General features: G+C 54.7%; 1 protein-coding gene across 1 annotated transcript; it reads right to left on the bottom strand.

Annotated features, from left to right (window-relative positions):
• DES (desmin) lies at nucleotides 1-11,430 on the bottom strand. The gene is made up of 9 exons (XM_001492002.7): nucleotides 6,400-11,430; nucleotides 5,336-5,396; nucleotides 5,122-5,217; nucleotides 4,811-4,972; nucleotides 4,509-4,634; nucleotides 3,883-4,103; nucleotides 2,562-2,605; nucleotides 1,013-1,095; nucleotides 1-808 (listed from the first exon to the last, which is right to left on the bottom strand). Exons 1-9 carry the CDS (start codon nucleotides 6,972-6,974, stop codon nucleotides 767-769), a joined length of 1,410 nt encoding a protein of 469 aa, XP_001492052.2. The 5' UTR covers nucleotides 6,975-11,430; the 3' UTR covers nucleotides 1-766.
• Between the last annotated feature and the right edge of the window lie 5,737 nt (nucleotides 11,431-17,167).

Raw genomic sequence — 17,167 nt, 5'->3', positions numbered from 1 at the left:
TTAGGCTTGTGCTTCTCTCTTTATTGTTTCTGTCCAGAGCCCCTGCAGTGGGGGAGGGGCAGGCACGGCCAGGTGGGCGCCCCTCGCACCTGCCTGAGACCGCTCTCTGCCTCTCTCCTCTCCTCTCCAGCATCTCGCCCACTCTCTCTCCTTCTGAATCTCCTGCTCCCACATCTGGCACCTTCGGGGGTTCCCTCTTGCAGCCCCTGCTTTCTGAGCCCACCCTGGGAAGCTAAGGGCCCATGGGGTCAGTTTCAAGCCCTCCGGTCTTCCCAGGGGGCTAGTCCCCCAGTTCCCTGCCCGCTTGCTGAGGAGGCTGCCCTTTCTTTCTCTGACCCTGGCTGGGGAGTGGGCAGTGGGGAGTGGGGAGGTCCATGGGGCTCAATCTTGACCCTGCCAGGTCCCAACATCCTGCTCTGGGGCTCCCTGCAAAGCCAGAGGCTAGAGCCCGAGGTCATGGAGGTGGGAGAGGCGGGTCACTTCTCGGCCTTGGTTTCATCCCAGCCCTGCCCAGCACACCCTGAGGGTGGCCGAGCCAGCTCACTCATTTCTAACATCTAGGACTCACACGGCTGTGGGCTGCCTGTGCCCGGGCAGGGATGGGCCATGTCCCCTGTGGGGACTATGAGGTGGGTCGGTGAGCAGGGGTCAGAGGCTGTGAGGGGACACTGTGGCTGGGTGCGGTGCCCTGGGATGAAAGGAGGCTGGTCTGGGAGGAGTGAGGACAGGGGCGAGGACGGTCTCTGGTGGCAGAGGGTCTCTAACTTTAGAGCACCTCGTGTTGCTGCTGTGTGGCCTCACTGACGACCTGGGGAGGAAGAGAAGCCCTGTGTGTCCTGGTGCTGGCAGGAGAAGGAGCCAGAGTCCTTGGCCCCACCCCCTTGCAGCAGGACTCCTTTCCCTCAGGCAGGTGCTGGAACCAGCACAGCTGGTAGAAGGCACCTGGCTAACAGCCCCCCAGACACACCCCGGAGCCCCCACGAAGCATCAGGAGACCAGGCAGACCACTCACCTCTCCATCCCGGGTCTCGATGGTCTTGATCATCACCGTCTTCTTGGTATGGACCTCGGAACCCCTCTGCTCAGGGCTTGTTTCTGTAACAGATCCATCCACACGCTCAGCCAGATCAAGGGCAGGCCCGGGCTGCTCCAGGAACTGGGAGTCCATCCCTGGTCCCATGGGGCAGAGCCGGGAAGACTCCTACCCTCTCAAAGTGTACCTGCTACTTTTTCAGCAAGACTTGAGCCCAGCACCCAGCAGGCAGCTCTGCAGACCCCGGGGCCAGTCCCCTGGTTGAGATACACTCAGGAGCCAGCAGACGTGCTCCAGGTGCTGACTGGCTCAGGAGGGCGGTGACCGCCGGCATTCTCACTCCCCACACGCCTCCTCGCTCCCTCTCCACCCCTGGGCTCTGGGGCAGCCCTGCACGAATTTGGACCCTGACAGTTAGAACTCCAATGCCCAGTTGTAAGGTACTCTGTTGGAGAAACCTATTGTACCCAGTCCCCTTTAAGACTCCAGATGAGCAACTCGATGTCTTCACGAAAGGGATGGACAAGAGTCAGTCACCAATTCATTGCGTGGTGGCCAGTCACTTGCCCCTTGTGCCTCAGTTTCCTTACTGTGAAATGGTCACACTGATTCTTGCCCTACTGTGGCCACGGAATGATTCATTTCAAAAAACATTAAGCAATTTTAAATGCAAGGCTCACACTTGGTGTCTGCATAAACTCCTAGCTGAAAGAGAGGTTCTGTGTTTTCCAGGAAGGGTCACATTTAGGCCCTTAGTGCTATGAGTCTGCGGTTCATGAATGTCCTTAGCGAGCTCCCAGCCTGCGATGAACCTTGTAACTCGGTGGAGCACAGCGTGTGTTTTTCCTGATGGAAATGAACATCGAAGACATAAAAGGTTTGATCTAGGAAAGGCGAAGCTGCCAAGTACTCCGACTTGCTTTCCGAATGTATCACTATGGTGTGTTTTTCTGCTCTCTCGGGTTGGAAAGCCACTCGATCTGCATATTACTAATGTCAGGATGGCAGAATGCCCTAGGAGTTCCTTCTTTCAATTGTTTGGCTTTGCTAAAGTTTGGCTTGATTTTTTAAAATATGTATCCAACTTCTTGCTCCAGCAAACTGGAGGAGTTCCACAAGCAGCTGGGGGTGATGAGGGAGGCACTTGGCAACTTGCCAAACAGACAGTGGGTGGTGGGTGCCTTGCAGCCTGGGGCGTATGGTTCTAGATGCTGCCAGGCCCTTAAGGACACCCCTGGTACCTTCAGAGTTTGCATATATCAGGAAACAGAAGTTGTTTGCTGATGCTCAAAATTCCCAGAAGGTGCAGAGGACAAGGTCAATACAATACAATAAAATAAAAGGCTGTCTCCGTCAGAAGGTGCCTCAGCCTAAACTTCCCCATCCATCCGCAGCAGCCCCTTTTTCTTCCCCAGACCCCAGCCCTGTCCCCATGATTCCATCTTCCCCTCCTAGCTGGCCTTGGGCGGTGCCCGTGCTGAACTACTGCCCCTGCCATCCCAGCCTCCACCTGGCAACACGCACTCACCTCGGAAGTTGAGGGCAGAGAAGGTCTGGATGGGGAGGTTGATCCTGAAAAGGGAGAGACCAAGCCCCAAAAGGGTTAGGACCCTCCGTCTCTCCCCATGACCGTCCATCAAAACTTGCCCTGGTCCTCTCTAAACACCATCCTGAGCTGTCCCAGTCCCACTGACCCCAACGCTCCCACTGCCACACGGCTCGGAGCATGAGGCCAAAGGCCAACTCCAGCTGTTCCAGGCACTGTCTCTTCTGGAGGGATCGCCCATTCTATCTCTGACTCGCCTGCATGACACTAGGACCCCCAACCCCACTGCGCCCTCCACTTCACCAGGATTTCCTTCTTGCTCTTGGCATCGAAGGGTGTATCAATAGCAGCTGTGGGCGACATCCAAGGTGTGTGCCCACCCTCTGGCCAGGCTGGGAACCTCTGGCCCACCCATGTGGGGGCAACTTCCAGGAACCGCCATCCCCACTTATGCCTAGTGCTGGGAAAACGCAATGAGATGTCAGCTACCTCAAAGGGTCATTACATTTAGATGTAATTCTACGAAATCTGAACTCTCTTTAGTCTAAGTCTGTGTCTAAATACGTCTGCTGATTTTCTTAAACTTCAGATATTGTCGTTTTTACCAGTATCAATGGGCATCATTTGTTCGAGTCACTGACCAATTTAAATTGAAGTTAAGTTTACATACGGGGAAATGCACAAATCTTTAGCGTGCAATTCAGTGAGTTCTGATCAGTGTCCACAGCCATGGAACTACCAGTCTAAATCACGATATACAACATTTCCATCACCCAGGAAAGTTCCCCCTCCAGTTGTATGTTGTTTTCTGTGTGTCAAGGTGAGTTGCTCTGAGCATGTCATTCTGTGTCTTTCTTATGAACGTGTTTGCGTGCGTGTGTGTGCACACCCCTGGTGCACGAATCTCTACACCCTTTCTCTTAGCCAAGGCTCTCCATCTCTCCCTCTGGCCCTATTCATCTCTATCTTTCCTTCCTCACCATTCCCCACTCTGCTCTCATCTCTCCCTTGACTGGCAGTAATATTTTATTACTGGTTGCTGAATATGGTTTTATGCTGCTGGTTCTTAATTTTGAAGGTGGATGAGGGAATACTTACATTTCTCTTTTTATAAAAGCCATTAATTAAATCCCTTTTTACCCAGGTGGCCTTGGTTAATTCTCTGTATTTAGTGGAGTGGCGGCCTCTTGTACAATATTGTTTCCAGATCTTGTTAAGGTGATCCCGAGCCCCTCCCCAGGGCAGGAACAGGCCCCCCAGCATCTCCCAGAACGCTACCACCTGCCCCTGCTTTGCCCCTCACCGGCTCTCCTCGCCCTCCAGCAGCTTCCGGTAGGTGGCAATCTCCACATCCAGGGCCATCTTGACGTTGAGCAGGTCCTGGTACTCGCGCAGGTGGCGGGCCATCTCATCCTTGAGGTGCCGGATCTCCTCCTCCAGGCGTGCGATGTTGTCCTGGTAGCCGCTGGCCTCACTAGCAAAGCGGTCCTCCAGTTCCCGCATCTGCCTCATCAGGGAGTCGTTCTGCAGGGGACGGGGGCCCAGGTTAAGCACGGGCTAGGAGCGGAGGGAGACACTAGGGGCCCAGGATGGAGAGAGACACAGCCTCGGGTCTGAGATGGTCGGGTCCAGGAGCTGTCAAACTGTTCTGAGCCAGGGATCCCTGAACTCAAATGAAGTCCTACATGGAAACTCAGAGGACAGGACAGGACTGATAAAGGGAGCATCGATGTTTGGCCTCCCCGCCCCCACACAGGAGCCCCACGATTCCTGGGAGTCCAATGGGAATCCACCGGTCTGTTTTCACCCCTATGGTAGATCTGAGAAGACAGAGGCCCAGAGAGGATACGTGATGGGCCCAAGGTCCCAGAGTGAGAGTGTGAGCTGCATGCAGGAAGGGCTGGCCCGGCGAGGTGGGCAGGGACTCACAGTGCCCTTGAGGGCGTCGATCTCGCAGGTGTAGGACTGGATCTGGTGTCGGTACTCCATCATCTCCTGCTTGGCCTGGCGCAGTGCATCATTGTTCTTGTTGGCTGCCTGGGTCAGGTCGGACACCTAAGGGCAGAGAGAGAGGCCCCGAGATAAGGAGGAAGCAGAATGTAGGTAGGGTGGGCAAGGGAGCACAGACACCCTGAGTTCAGCCTCCTCCCATGGATAGAGCCACAGGAAGCACCTCCAGACCAGGATTGAGGGGGACAGAGTGCTCAGAGACCCCAGGCCAGGCCACCCACCTTTGACTTGTACCACTCCTCGGCTTCGGAGATGTTCTTAGCCGCGATGGTCTCGTACTGAGCCCGGATGTCCCGGAGGGCGGCGGTGAGGTCTGGCTTGGACATGTCCATCTCCACCTGGACTTGCTGTTCCTGAAGCTGGGCCTGTAGCTCTCGGATCTCCTGCAGGGAGAGGCTGGACTTCAGTGCCCTACCCATCCCCATGCAGCACATGGCACTTCACGCCCTCGTTCCCAGAACCTGGCACCACCTCCCTTTCCAGTTGCTGTCACCAGGTTCTGAGGACCCTGAGGAGGAAGACGAGGGCATACCTCTTCGTGCACTTTCTTAAGGAACGCGATTTCCTCGTTGAGAGATTCGATCCTGCGCTCCAGGTCAATTCTAGCTAGGGTAGCTGCATCCACATCCTGGGAGAGGTCAAGCAAGAGGGACAGCATCACTGATCACCCAAGCAGGGCAGAGGGAGACCAGGGGCCGCACAGAGAGGACAGAGGGGTAAGGTGGCTGAGGGACCAAAGAGCTCACCGCTCGGAAGGCAGCCAAATTGTTCTCCGCTTCTTCTTTCAGCTGAATCTCCTCTTGCAGCCTGGCGGGAACAGACAGACAGGACAGACAGTTGGTGGGGATAAAACCCGCAGTGGAGACTGGCTGGGGGCTGCCCAGGGAGCGGGCTCAGGACAGAGAGAGGAGGCCTGGCTGCTGGGTAGAGACAGGAGGCCCCGCCCACCAAGAGAGGGGACCGGAAGTGGCCCAATTTCTTCCCGGGAGCCACACCCTGGAAGTCTCTGTCTCCTCCAGATTGTGACCTCCCTGGGATTAGGAACTGTGTCTATTTTATCCACCCCTGTGTTCCTGGTTCCAACCCCTGTCTGGCCCATGTAGGTGCTCAACCAGTCTGTGACCTCGGTGGCAGGACCGTGACTTTGTTCCCTTGGGCTGCTGGAGGCAGGACCCATGAGTGCTTTCTGCCTTTTGTACTGGGAGCCTGGTGGAACCCACTAGCCAGTCCCCCAAGCTTCCCCCCTCCCTGTTCCTCTAGCTTATCTATTCCCCTTGTGAGACGGCACAGCCTCAGTCTGGCCCAGGAGCCAAGATCCCCTCTATCGCCCCCTCCCCAGGGCCTCACCATAGATGATCCGAGAGCTAGTGCTCCGATACCCCTACCCCCTGTCCTTCCCAGCTTGTTCCAAATTTCCTTGTCTCCTATCAACGTCTTCTCTCCCTGTGAGAGTACACAGGCCTCCTTGCTCCATCAATCTGCCTGTCGACCCCCATCAACATCACCCAGCATCTTAAGATGCTTTTTAAGGGGCTGTCCACAGGGTACGAGTTCTCCCAAAGTCTCCTATTTCCACCCCATGATGTTCCCAAGAAAACTCCTCCTTTGCAGAATGGGAACACAAGGGAGCGACCTGGAGTCCATCTCCCCTCTGGGGGGCACAGGTCGATGACCTTCTCCCTGCCTAGGGTGGGAGAGGGTTCCAGGCACGGTGGAGAAGGCAGGTGCTGACAGCTGGGACCCGAGCCCCCAGGCCCAGCCTCCCGCGCTCAGACAGTGGAAGGGGTTCTGGGGGCGCCCGGGGCCTCACTTGGCCTTGAGCCGCTGCAGGTCGTCCAGCAGGTTGTCGCGCTCGACCTCGACGCGGGCGCGCTGGTTGGTGAGCACCTCCACCTGGCGCCGCAGCTCGCGCAGCTCCTCCTCGTAGATCTCGGCCACCCGCGTCGGCTCGCGGCCCTTGAGCCGGTTGACCTCGGCGGCGAGCGCGGCGTTCTGCTGCTCCAGGAAGCGCACCTTCTCGATGTAGTTGGCGAAGCGATCGTTGAGCTCCTGCAGCTCCACCTTCTCGTTGGTGCGCGTGGTCAGGAACTCCTGGTTCACGGCGTCGGCCAGCGAGAAGTCCAGCAGCTCGCCCGCGCCATAGGAGGGCGCGCGGGCCACCCCCAGCCGGCTGGTCCGCAGCGCCCCCAGGCCCCCGGCCCCGCCCGACGTGCGCGACACCTGGTACACGCGGGACGTCACCGAGCTCGAGGAGCCCTTGGTGCCGAAGCCCGTGCGCGGGAACACTGGCGAGCTCAGCGGGGAGCCGAGCCGGAAGCCCGAGGCCGGGCCGAAGGTGCGGCTGTAGGAGGAGGTGCGCTGGCTGGACGAGTAGGCCTGGCTCATGGTGGCGGCGCGGGCGAGGCTGGACGGCGCGGAGGAGGCGGCGGGCGGCCGGCTGGAGAGTGGATGCCGAGAAGGGATACAGGGCCCCAGCGGTCGGCACTATTTGTATCCCTCCTGACATCAGCCCCCGCGCCCCTCCCCTGACAGCTGCAGGATCCGCTGTCCTGCCAGGAAAGGGCGGACGCTGGCGTGGGGGCGGGGAGGCCAGCTCCCCCGCAAGAGGCCTGCGCCCCTCAGCTGGCGGGTGGGGGGCCCGTGAGGGGTGTGGGAGAGGCTGATAGACCTAGAAGGGCAGAAGATGGGCAGGCCCGCCAACCCCTTCACTAGGGCAGCTGGCATGTCTGGAACCTCCCTTTCAACCCTTGGGTGCCAGCCTCCTCCTGGGGGTGCTCAGGGGACACAGCAGAGGAGAGGACCCCATTTAGTTTGAGGGTCTCCTTTTTGCTCCAAGGAGAGACTTTGGGTTATTTCCTAAGGGACAAGGCCTGTTCCCAAGACAGGCTCCAAATCCCTTTTTTTCTAAAGATTCTCTGAAAGTGGTAGAGTTTGGGAGGGCTCAGGCAAAGACCAGGAGCCCACCAGGCAGGCCTAGAGGAAGAGGGTCTCTAGGCAGGCAGGGAGGGTGGAAGGGGGCCCTTGGGCACAGATAGCAATCCTGGCCAGAGCTGGTATGGCCTGGTGTATCCAGACCTGCTCAAGTATGTCCACGGGCACCTGTTTTCTAGCTCTGTGCCTCAGTTTCCCTCTGGACTAGTGTGGGCCCTTTACCGTCCCCTGTGGGTGAGGGTGGGGCCTCAAGTTTATAAACAACAGGGTGAGTTCCAGGAAGGGTCTGGTGTGCTCTGAGTTTCCACTTGCTGTATACACTCTAACCCTGGCACCATCAGCTTCACCCAGCTTCTGCCCCCTTGTCCCCGCCCCCATCCCCACTCTGATTCATCCCCCTCCTCACACCACCCACACCCCCACACACAAGGGGTTTGTGTTTTGTCAGGAGCCTCATGTCAACTCAGCCATCTCCCTGGCAGCAACAGCTGCCAGCCCAAAATACCAGAGCTGGTATTTATAGAGGAGAATGCATCGGGTCCAGGAAACAAGTGCACAGGAGAGGAGCTCTGGGGGGCGGGGGCCGGGTACCTGAGGAGGCAGGGGTGTCAGATGGCGGAGGAAGGCTTGGGGTGATACGTGACTGCACGTCCCACCCCCACAATGCTCCAAGCCCCCAGCAGGAATAGAGCCCCGTGGAGGACTTGCCCATCCCTTCACAGCCCCCTCCTTGGTGCGAGGCCCTGGCTGTGCCCTAAGGACATCCCCACTTCTCCGGGAACACTGGCTGTCTCTTTACACCTCCACCTAGCACTCTACAGGCCTCTCTTAGGTCTGACCCTTTTGGAATGCCACTCTGGGAAACACAGTGCTGGTCTTTCCGTAGCTCTGCCATCACCAGCACGTTAATTTCAAGCAGGCCAGCTCTTCACTGCTCTGTGTCCTCAGCCCTAAAGTGGGAATAGTCAGCCTTGCCATGTCTACCCTGTGAAGGTGTGAAGAGGCTCAAGCAACAATATGCAAGTAATAATACCTTCCATATACCGAGCACCCACTGGGGGCCACTCTGCTCAGCACTCCTCACCCATGATCCCCAGTTCCCCAACAACCTTATGAGGGAGGGACGGGTATCAGTCCCCTTTTATAGCTCGGGGAGCTGAGGCAGTCTGACTCCAGAGGCCGTGCTTTGTCCCCAGGGTGGGTGTGAATGTGCCAGGTGAACTGTAAGGGCCTTTGTTACTGCTGTCTTTTGAAAGCCCTTTCCCATGAAATGTCTAATTTTTATCCAAGAGACAAGCTTATGAGGTGGCTGGGGAGTTCCAGATATTCTTATCCAGACTTGGAGTCAGTGCAAGCTGTTTTGTTCTGGTTATTTTTGTGTCTCAGCTCCCAAACTGGATTGTAGGCTCCTGGAGAATTTTGGCGACTGTGTGGATCCTTAGCACATCCTAGGCAGCCCCGTCTTTGTTGTTATTCAAGGTAGGCTGCAAGCTTTCTTTTCCATGCCCTTATTTTGGTAACAAATGCTACACACACACACACCCCCGCCATGAGTGGACTAGTGGACAAGTGACTCAGCTCTCAGCCAGTCTTGTAAATGCATCTCTCTGACTGCAGTGATTGGCTCAAGGGGTGGGCCTGGACCTGGGCAGGGCCAATCAGAGACTTTCCCTGGAATTTGTAGATAGAATTGAGATTACTAAACCGGAGCCTGTGACACCCATGTTTCCTGCCTGCTGGGGAGGTCTTTCTGGAGTAGGAGGAAAGAGAAGTCAACATGCAAGGAGAAGCAGAGACACCTGGAGAAGAGGAGAAGGCGGGCAGAAGTCCTAAATTCCAGCCCCTGGGGCCCTGGCTCTGCAGCTTTTCCCTCAATTTTGTGAGCTCTCCCAGTACCCTTCCTGGCTTTGGGGCCAAGGAAACTTTCCCTTTTTTCACTTAAGGCACTGGGTGTTGGCTTCTGTCACTTGTAGCCAAAACAATCCTGACTAATCTACTCTGCTGTAGGAGACTATGCATCCATTTCCATGCTGTGGGTAGGACAGAACATTTTTGGGACTCCTCTCTGTGCAGAGTCTCCAGACCACATAAGGAAATTGCCCTTCAGTCCAGCTCGAGGCCTCAGTTCCTTGGTGAAATGAGGCAGAAAACAAATAAATAAATTATGCCATCCATTCTCTAGTTAAAATCAACATCTACCAGACTTGGCTCAGAACCACTTGGGGCTGTTTCAAAATTCAGTTCCACTCCTGAGGATTTGCTGCCATGGAGGACAGCAAAACAACACTCCGAGGCTTGGAAGGCAGGTGAAAGAGAAGTGCTCCAAAACACGTTCAGAACTGGGCAGCACCGCTGGAGTACGAGTTTAGCTTCCCCGGGGGATTCCTTAGAATTGGACATATTAAAAATAATAATAATTTATCTGGATGAGTAATGTACTTGGTGCAAAATTCAAGAGGTCCCATTCTGTGGGTTGGCTTTTCATTCTGTTGATAGTATCCTTTTTTTTTTTCCTGAGGAAGATTAGCCCTGAGCTAACGTCTGCTGCCAATCCTCCACTTTTTGCTGAGGAAGACTGGCCCTGAGCTAACGTCCGTGCTCATCTTCCTCCACTTTATATGTGGGACGCCTACCACAGCATGGCTTGCCAAGCAGTGCCATGTCTATACCCGGGATCCAAACTGGTGAACCCCGGGCCACTGAAACGGAATGTGCACACTTAACCTCTGCGCCACTGGGCCGACCCTGATAGTATCCTTTGAAACACAAAAGTTTTTAAGTTTTATGAAGTCCAATTTATCTATTTTTTCTTTTATTGCCTGTGCCTTTGGTGTCATATCCAAGAAATCATTACCAAATCCAATGTCACAAATTTTACCTTGTGTTTTCTTCTAAGAGTTTTACAGTTTTATGTCTTTGATCCATTTTGAGTCAATTTTTACATGTGGTATAAGGTAAGGGTCCAACTTCATTCTTTTGCATGTGAATGTCCAGTCTTCCTAGCCCCATTTGTTGAAAAGACTGGCCTTTCCCCATTGAATGGTTTTGAAAACCATTTAGCCATATACATGAGGATTTATTTCTGTCTCTATTCTATTCCATTGGCCTATATATCTGCCCTCATGCCAGTACCACACTGTTTTGATTACTGTAGCTTTGTAGTAAGTTTTGAAATCAGGATGTGTGAGTCTTCCAACTTTGTTCTTCTTTTTTCAAGACGTTTTGGCTATTCAGGGTCCCTTGAGATTCCATATGAATTTTAGGATGGATTTCTCTATTTATTCAAAAAACATTAGTGGTATTTTTTTTTTTTTTTTTTGAGGAAGACTAGCTAACTGAGCTAACTGCTGCCAATCCTCCTCTTTTGGCTGAGGAAGACCGGCCCTGAGCTAACATCCATGCCCATCTTCCTCCACTTTATATGTGAGACGCCTACCACAGCATGGCATGCCAAATGGCACCATGTCCACACCCAGGATCCAAACCAGGGAACCCTGGGCCGTCACCGAAGCACAATGTGTTCACTTAACCACTGCGCCACCTGGCCAGCCCCAACATTAGTGGGATTTTGATAGAGGTTGCATTGAATCTGTAGATCTCTTTGGATAGTATTGACAGCTTAACAATATTGTCTTCAAATCAATGAACATGCAATGTCTTTCCATTTATTTTTGTCTTCTTTAATTTATCTCATCAATGTTTTGTAGTCTTCAATGTACAAGTCTTATGCCTCCTTGGTTATGTTTATTCCTAAGTATTTTATTCTTTTTGATGCTACTGTAAATGAAATTGATCACATGGGGTTTTCCCTTCATTCTGTTAATGTGGTGTATTATGCTGATTGATTTTCATATGTTGAACCATCCTTGCATTCCAGGAATAAATTCCACTTGGTCATGGTGTATAATCCTTTTAATATGCTGATGAATTAATTTTGTTGAGAATTTTTACATCAATATTCATAAAGGATATAGGTCTGTAGTTTTATTTATTTTCTTGTTTGTCTTTGTCTGGCTTTGGTATCAGGGTAATGTTGGCCTCACAGAATGAGTTAGGAATGTTCCCTCCTCTTTAGGTTGGAAGAGTTGAGAAGGATTGCTGTTAATTCTGAAATGTTGGGTAGAATTCAACAGTGAAGCCATCTGATCCTACTCTTTTCTTTGTTTAGGGGTTTTCAGTCATTTTTCTTAATATTCTCTTTTGTTTTTCACTGCATGGAATTGCCATAATTTATTTGGCCAATTTTTTATTTGGACATTTATATTGTTTCCATTCTTTTGCTATTATAAACAATGCTGCTATGAACATCCTCCAGACACACTTCTGAATGTATAAATTTTGGCAAGCTGTTTACAAAAAAACATAACAGTCACATTATTTTACGGTCACATCTCTTACTTGAGCTAATTGATATTGGAAATGAGAAGGTCCACCAAGACAGACCATTTCCTTCAGCATTTGTCAGAAAAGGGGGACTATTTGTACATTTGTGTATGTGGTGTGGTGCCTTGCACCATGGGTGTTATCAATACAATTTGTTGAGTCAATCAAAGAAGTCAGTTCTGCTTTTGCTTGAAATCTTCCCAGATTGCTCTGACCTTGGAGAGTCTTGGAAACTTAAGGTTAGCGGTAACTTCATAGGTCACAAGGTCAACCAGTCCAATGCTCCCATTTCTCAGTTCCACTTTAAGTCTTCTCTACTGTGGCTCCAGCAAGCACTGGTCCAGCTCGGTCCCTCCGCTGCCTGGGAACTCTGTCTCCAGGCAGCCCATTCCATTCCACAAAGAGTCATGGGTACCTAACACGACTCTGCCATGGGATGGTGGACGGCTCTGCTCTAGGAACACTTCCTTGTATTTGAACCCAGGTGATGTGTCTCTGCTCTGCCACATATGCTAACCCGGAAGCCAAGCAGAGCAAGAAGAGCCCCACTTTCACAGATCTGCTGTTCAAATACTTGGGGACAGTCTCGTGCCTTTTGGAGTTTGCCTGTCCCCCATTCCCACTTTCTCTCCCTTCCCTGAACTACTGAGTCAGCAAAAGCCAAACTCATCGTGGCCTCCGAGGCCCCACAGGACTGGCCCTGCTGACCTTGCCAACCTCAGCTCACTCCCCTCTCCTTCGGGCTGGCCTCACACCGATGCCCACTGTCCTCTTTTCTGTTGGGTCACACTGCCAAGCTCGTTTGGGCCTCCAGACCTCTGCATCTGCTGCTTCCTGCTCTCCGCTAAACTCAGTGTCTGGAGGGCTTATGGCTGCCTAGGACCTAGGATCTCTGGACCTCACAGAGGGCTCCCTGGAAGACAAGGACCCTGGCTACTCATAGGACCTCCCTGATCCCATGGATGGCAGGGATGGTGGGGTGGGGGGCAGGGGGCTGCCATGGGTGGATGGCTACAGTGGGGACACTGATGTGGCCAGCACAAGGCATTTGGATTGAAGAAAATCTAAAGAGGTCACAAAGGAGAAAAGCAGAAGAGACTCTTCCACCCTGCCCTGTCGGAGAGCTCCTCACCTACCCCAGGGCTACCCCAGGAGCCCAGGTGTGAGACAGGGCTGAGCCTCCCCAGGTGAGCCCTCCCTCCACCGGCTGAGCCCCAACTCCAGGGTTGCCCTTTGCCCCTTTCTCCAGGGCCCATCCCCCTCCTCTCTCTGTTTCCCAGCCGAGGACCTAGAGCTTCCATCACGAGTTGGGTTGGGCCAGGAGGTAGTCATTGCACGAGAGCCTTGGGGACAGTGTGGCAGCTATGAACTCAGACCTTGGCTCTTGCCTCAGCTTTGGCACTTGGTAGGGAGGTAGGCGGCCCAAGCCTGGGGTGGAGGGGGGCTCAGCCAGAGTCTGAGATATGGGTGCTCATCCTGGGTGTTCACCAATGACCATTTGTGCGACCTGGGCAAGTCCCATTTGCTCCCTGGCCCTTCATGCCCAGGTGTGAAAGGGGATCAGGCCAGGTCATCTCTGAGGTCCCCTCAGCTTCTGACATTTTGAGTCTCTGGGCCCAGGGCCTGGGAACACCGAGTGGCCCCACAGAGCCCTTGCTCTCTGGCGCCTCCTGGCCTCGGTGCTCCCAGAAGTCCCTCCCCACAACAGCCTCCTCCCATGCTGCCCCCCCATCCACCTTCCTCTCAGCGGTAGTGGCTGCTTAACCTCCACAGGCTGCGAGGAGCCGGGAGTGACTGTAAAAGGGAAGGAATGTCCAGAGGCGATTGTTTCTTCCTGATATCACCCGGGGGGGAGGTTGAGTTGGGGGGCCCAGCGGGAACAGTGGCGTCAGGATTCTCCCTGAAACTCATCTCCCTTGTGCTGCCCGCCCCCCCCCCCCAGGCTCAGCCAGCAACCCGCCCCCTCCTCTGCCAGCCTCCCCCTCTCACTGCTGCCAGACCCTCAAGCCTCCCGCTGCCAGCTGTCTGCACCTCCTGACCCCAGACCCTTTCCTGGGCCCCTTCCTTCACTGTCACCCCCACCCCAGTTCTCATAAAACCCCTCCTTCCTCCCCCTCCTCCTCATCACCCTCACACCCCTGACCCTTCTGGGGGGGGGGGCACAGCTGGGCTCCAACCCCCTCCTGCCCCAGGCTCCTTTTACAGACATGGAGCTCTGCAGGTTTTCTGCCAAAGTAGGAGAAGTCTGGGGCTCATCTCACCTCCTCCCAGCCCCCAAATTCTACCAAATAGGACATCTGGAAGTCTGGGGAGGAGGAGGAGGAGGAGGAGGAAGAGGCGGGGGAGGAGGGAGAAGAGGAGGAGAAGAGGAGGAGGAGGAGGGGGAGGAGGAGGAGGAGGGGGAGGAGAAGGGGGAGGAGGAGGGGGAGGAGAAGGGGGAGGAGGAGGAGGGGGAGGAGGAGGGGGGAGGGGGGAGAGGGGGTGGAGGAGGAGAAAGCTGAGCCTCAAATGGGAGGAGCTGATGAGAAGGTGGAGGTGAAAGTGCTTTGTGGACTCTGACCATCCTGTAAATTTCAGGTGTTACTTGCATCAGCAAGAGATGGGGGCAGGGAGAATGGGGATGGAAGTCAATTCAAGGACAGGGAGGGGGCGTTGGTGGCATTAAGGGAAGGCCCCCAGGAAGGCCTCCTGATGTGTTAGGAGCAGCATATGGCTGGGAGGCTGGAGGTGGGAGGCCTGGGCCTCAGCTCTGGATCAGCTGTGTGAGGTGGGACTGGTCATGTCTCTTCTCTGGGTCTCAGTTTCTCCTTGCTTAAAGCGAAGTATCCTGGACATCCCTCCCTACTCTGACCCCAAGTTGAGGAATGCCAGAGGCCTTTTTCTGCCAAATCGAAGCTTTTGGTGCCTCCCCAGGCAGACTTGTCCGAAGCCACTCTGCTCACCCCAGACTCACCAGGGAGCGGGACCCAGGTCACTGGCACATCCCCAGAGCAGCCCCGATCCCATCCTGGGTTGGTGAGATGCGGCTGCACCTGCCACAGACAGCTTCCTCCCAGACACACCTTCTCCCTCCACCAGTTCCCTCCAGACTGCAGGCTCTCTCTTCCCTCTCCGCAGGCTTCCATGCCCACCGGGTGAGCGCTGGGTCCTGCCCAACAAGACACGTGCGGCCCCCTGCCCCCGTGGGCTCTCAGACTCTCACTTGTCCCCACATCTCTCCCCTCAGCACATCTGGCTGCCTCCCCATGTTTCCAGCCGTCGGGAGAGGACACCCCTGAACTGCTCCCGTCCCACCCCAAAACCCCAAGGAGAGCAGGAGAAGCTCTTTGACCAGAGTCAGGTGTGTCTGGGTGGAAGAGGGCAAGGGGCGTCTGAGCTGGGGTGGGAGGGTGTCAGGACGGGTCGGGAGCAGCTGAGATGGCACAGGACGCTCCAGCCTCCGAGGAAGGAAGGGCATAGGCCCCTCCACCTCCCCACGGACCCCAGACAGCCTCTCAAGGCCTAACTCCAACCCCTCTGCTGAAATGGAAGCAAGAACCTTCTCTCTTAGACCTGAACCCAGACAGAAAAGCGGCCTCCCCTCTTGCCTGCTTTCTCTGCCCGTTCTTAGTGCCATCGCTCAGCCGTCTCGCCTCCCTGATTTATCCCATTCCTTTCATCTTTCCTCATAGGCTTTTTTGGTTTCTGCCCCTCCAGTTTGGTCATATCCCTGCTGCCCTGGGCCCTTTCCAGGTTTCCTACACCCCTCTGAGGCTGTGGAGTGCTTTAAACAGGGCCTGAGCAGGCTGGCAATGACCTCACAGGGCCACTATGCACAGTTGCTATCTATAGCCTTATAGGATCATCCTTCTCTTCCTCCCACCAGCTGAGTCACAGTCAGCTTGGGGTCCACTCAGACCCCAGGGCCTTCTCTGCCACTCCAGACCACAGCCCACCACAGCACCCTGAGCTGTTCTTGCTGCTGGGTGGGGTGCTTTATTCTCCAAACCAACCAAGTACACAATGAAAGTGAGTCTTGGGTTCCAGAAGACACGGCTTCCTGGGCCCTCAGTGTTTTGACGGCTCAAGTCCTTCATCCTGCTATCTTCTCGCACCTGTCCAGATATCAAGTCAATGCCCTAAGTCCACTGGACTCTGCAGAGGGATGGGCGAGGGGAGGGATTTGGGGAGTAGCTGCTGGGCCACTGCCTGGGTCCAGCACTCCTGGGTGAGTTACTCACCTCTCTGAGCCTCAGTCTCCTTATCTGTAAAATGGTAATAACAGCATAGGGTTTGGGGGAAGATTAACTGAGAAACTGTCTGTAAAGCACTGAGCACAGTGCCTGGCACACAGGGAGCCCTCAGTGAGTGCCAGCCACTGCTAATATTTTATCCTTTTAACCAATAAGGAAACTGGTTCATGGGGGTCCAGGGACCAGCTTAAGTCCTTGCTTAAGATCAGCAGGTGCAGGGCCAACATTCATAGTCAGGACTGCCTAACTCCATGCTCTCACTCGAGAGCTCCCTATCAGAGGCTATGCTGTTTCTGATAATAACATAGCTACCACTTATTGCACACCTACTGTATACTTGGCGTGGTATTCTGGACACCTGCCATATAAAATCACTGTATCTCTAATCCTCACAACACTAGGAAGTACCCATTATCCTCATTTTATAGTTATGGATACTAGCTCAGAGAGGTTAGGTAAGTTTCATAAGGTTGCACAGCATGTAAAAACAAAGTCTGGATTTGAACCTCAGTCAATGGCTCCTAGAAGCCCAGCTCATTTCTTCATGTGGTCTCTAAGGCCTTGCCCCACATTGACTTGGCAGGCTCAGCCCCAGGTCCTTCCCCTTTTAATTCAGCCCTAGGCGGGGATCTCCACTGAAAAGCCCCAGGTCCAGCTGTGGGCAAGCCCCTCCCTGCATTCTGCCCTGCTCCTCTTCCCAACCCCACTGTCCTCCAGAGAGGGGGCTGGGCTTGGACGGGGCAGGTCGATAGGGGCTTGAGGCCCCATCAGCAGAGGAGTCTGGCCTTCATTGCACAGGACCTGGGGGCGAGGGCTGGGTGGGGGGGGGGGGAATAAGAGTCCAGTGGGGGCTGCTCTGCCCTGTGCCACCCTCCAGCCAGCCAGGCCCTGGGGATCCCCAGAGTGCACCCTGACTCCAGACTGCCCCCAGCTGGCCTGGGAGCCGCCACGGTGAGCAGCAGGCACAGTTCTGTCCTGGTCAGGCCGCCTGCAGGACTTGGTCCTGCGCCTCCAGGTTGGAAAGAAACCTGA

The sequence above is a fragment of the Equus caballus genome, chromosome 6 (genome assembly GCF_041296265.1).
Source record: "Equus caballus isolate H_3958 breed thoroughbred chromosome 6, TB-T2T, whole genome shotgun sequence".
Lineage (NCBI taxonomy): Eukaryota > Metazoa > Chordata > Mammalia > Perissodactyla > Equidae > Equus > Equus caballus.
This window is presented reverse-complemented; position numbering and strand designations above follow the sequence as displayed.

What these genes read in the sequence shown, in the direction of transcription:
- DES (XM_001492002.7), bottom strand. Translation starts at nt 6,974, where the DNA reads ATGAGCCAGGCCTACTCGTCCAGCCAGCGCACCTCCTCCTACAGCCGC. An exon ending in TTAAGAAAGTGCACGAAGAG is followed by an intron (nt 4,973 to 5,121) that starts GTATGCCCTCGT and finishes CTCTCCCTGCAG; the next exon opens with GAGATCCGAGAGCTACAGGC. An exon ending in AGGAGTGGTACAAGTCAAAG is followed by an intron (nt 4,635 to 4,810) that starts GTGGGTGGCCTG and finishes CTCTGCCCTTAG; the next exon opens with GTGTCCGACCTGACCCAGGC.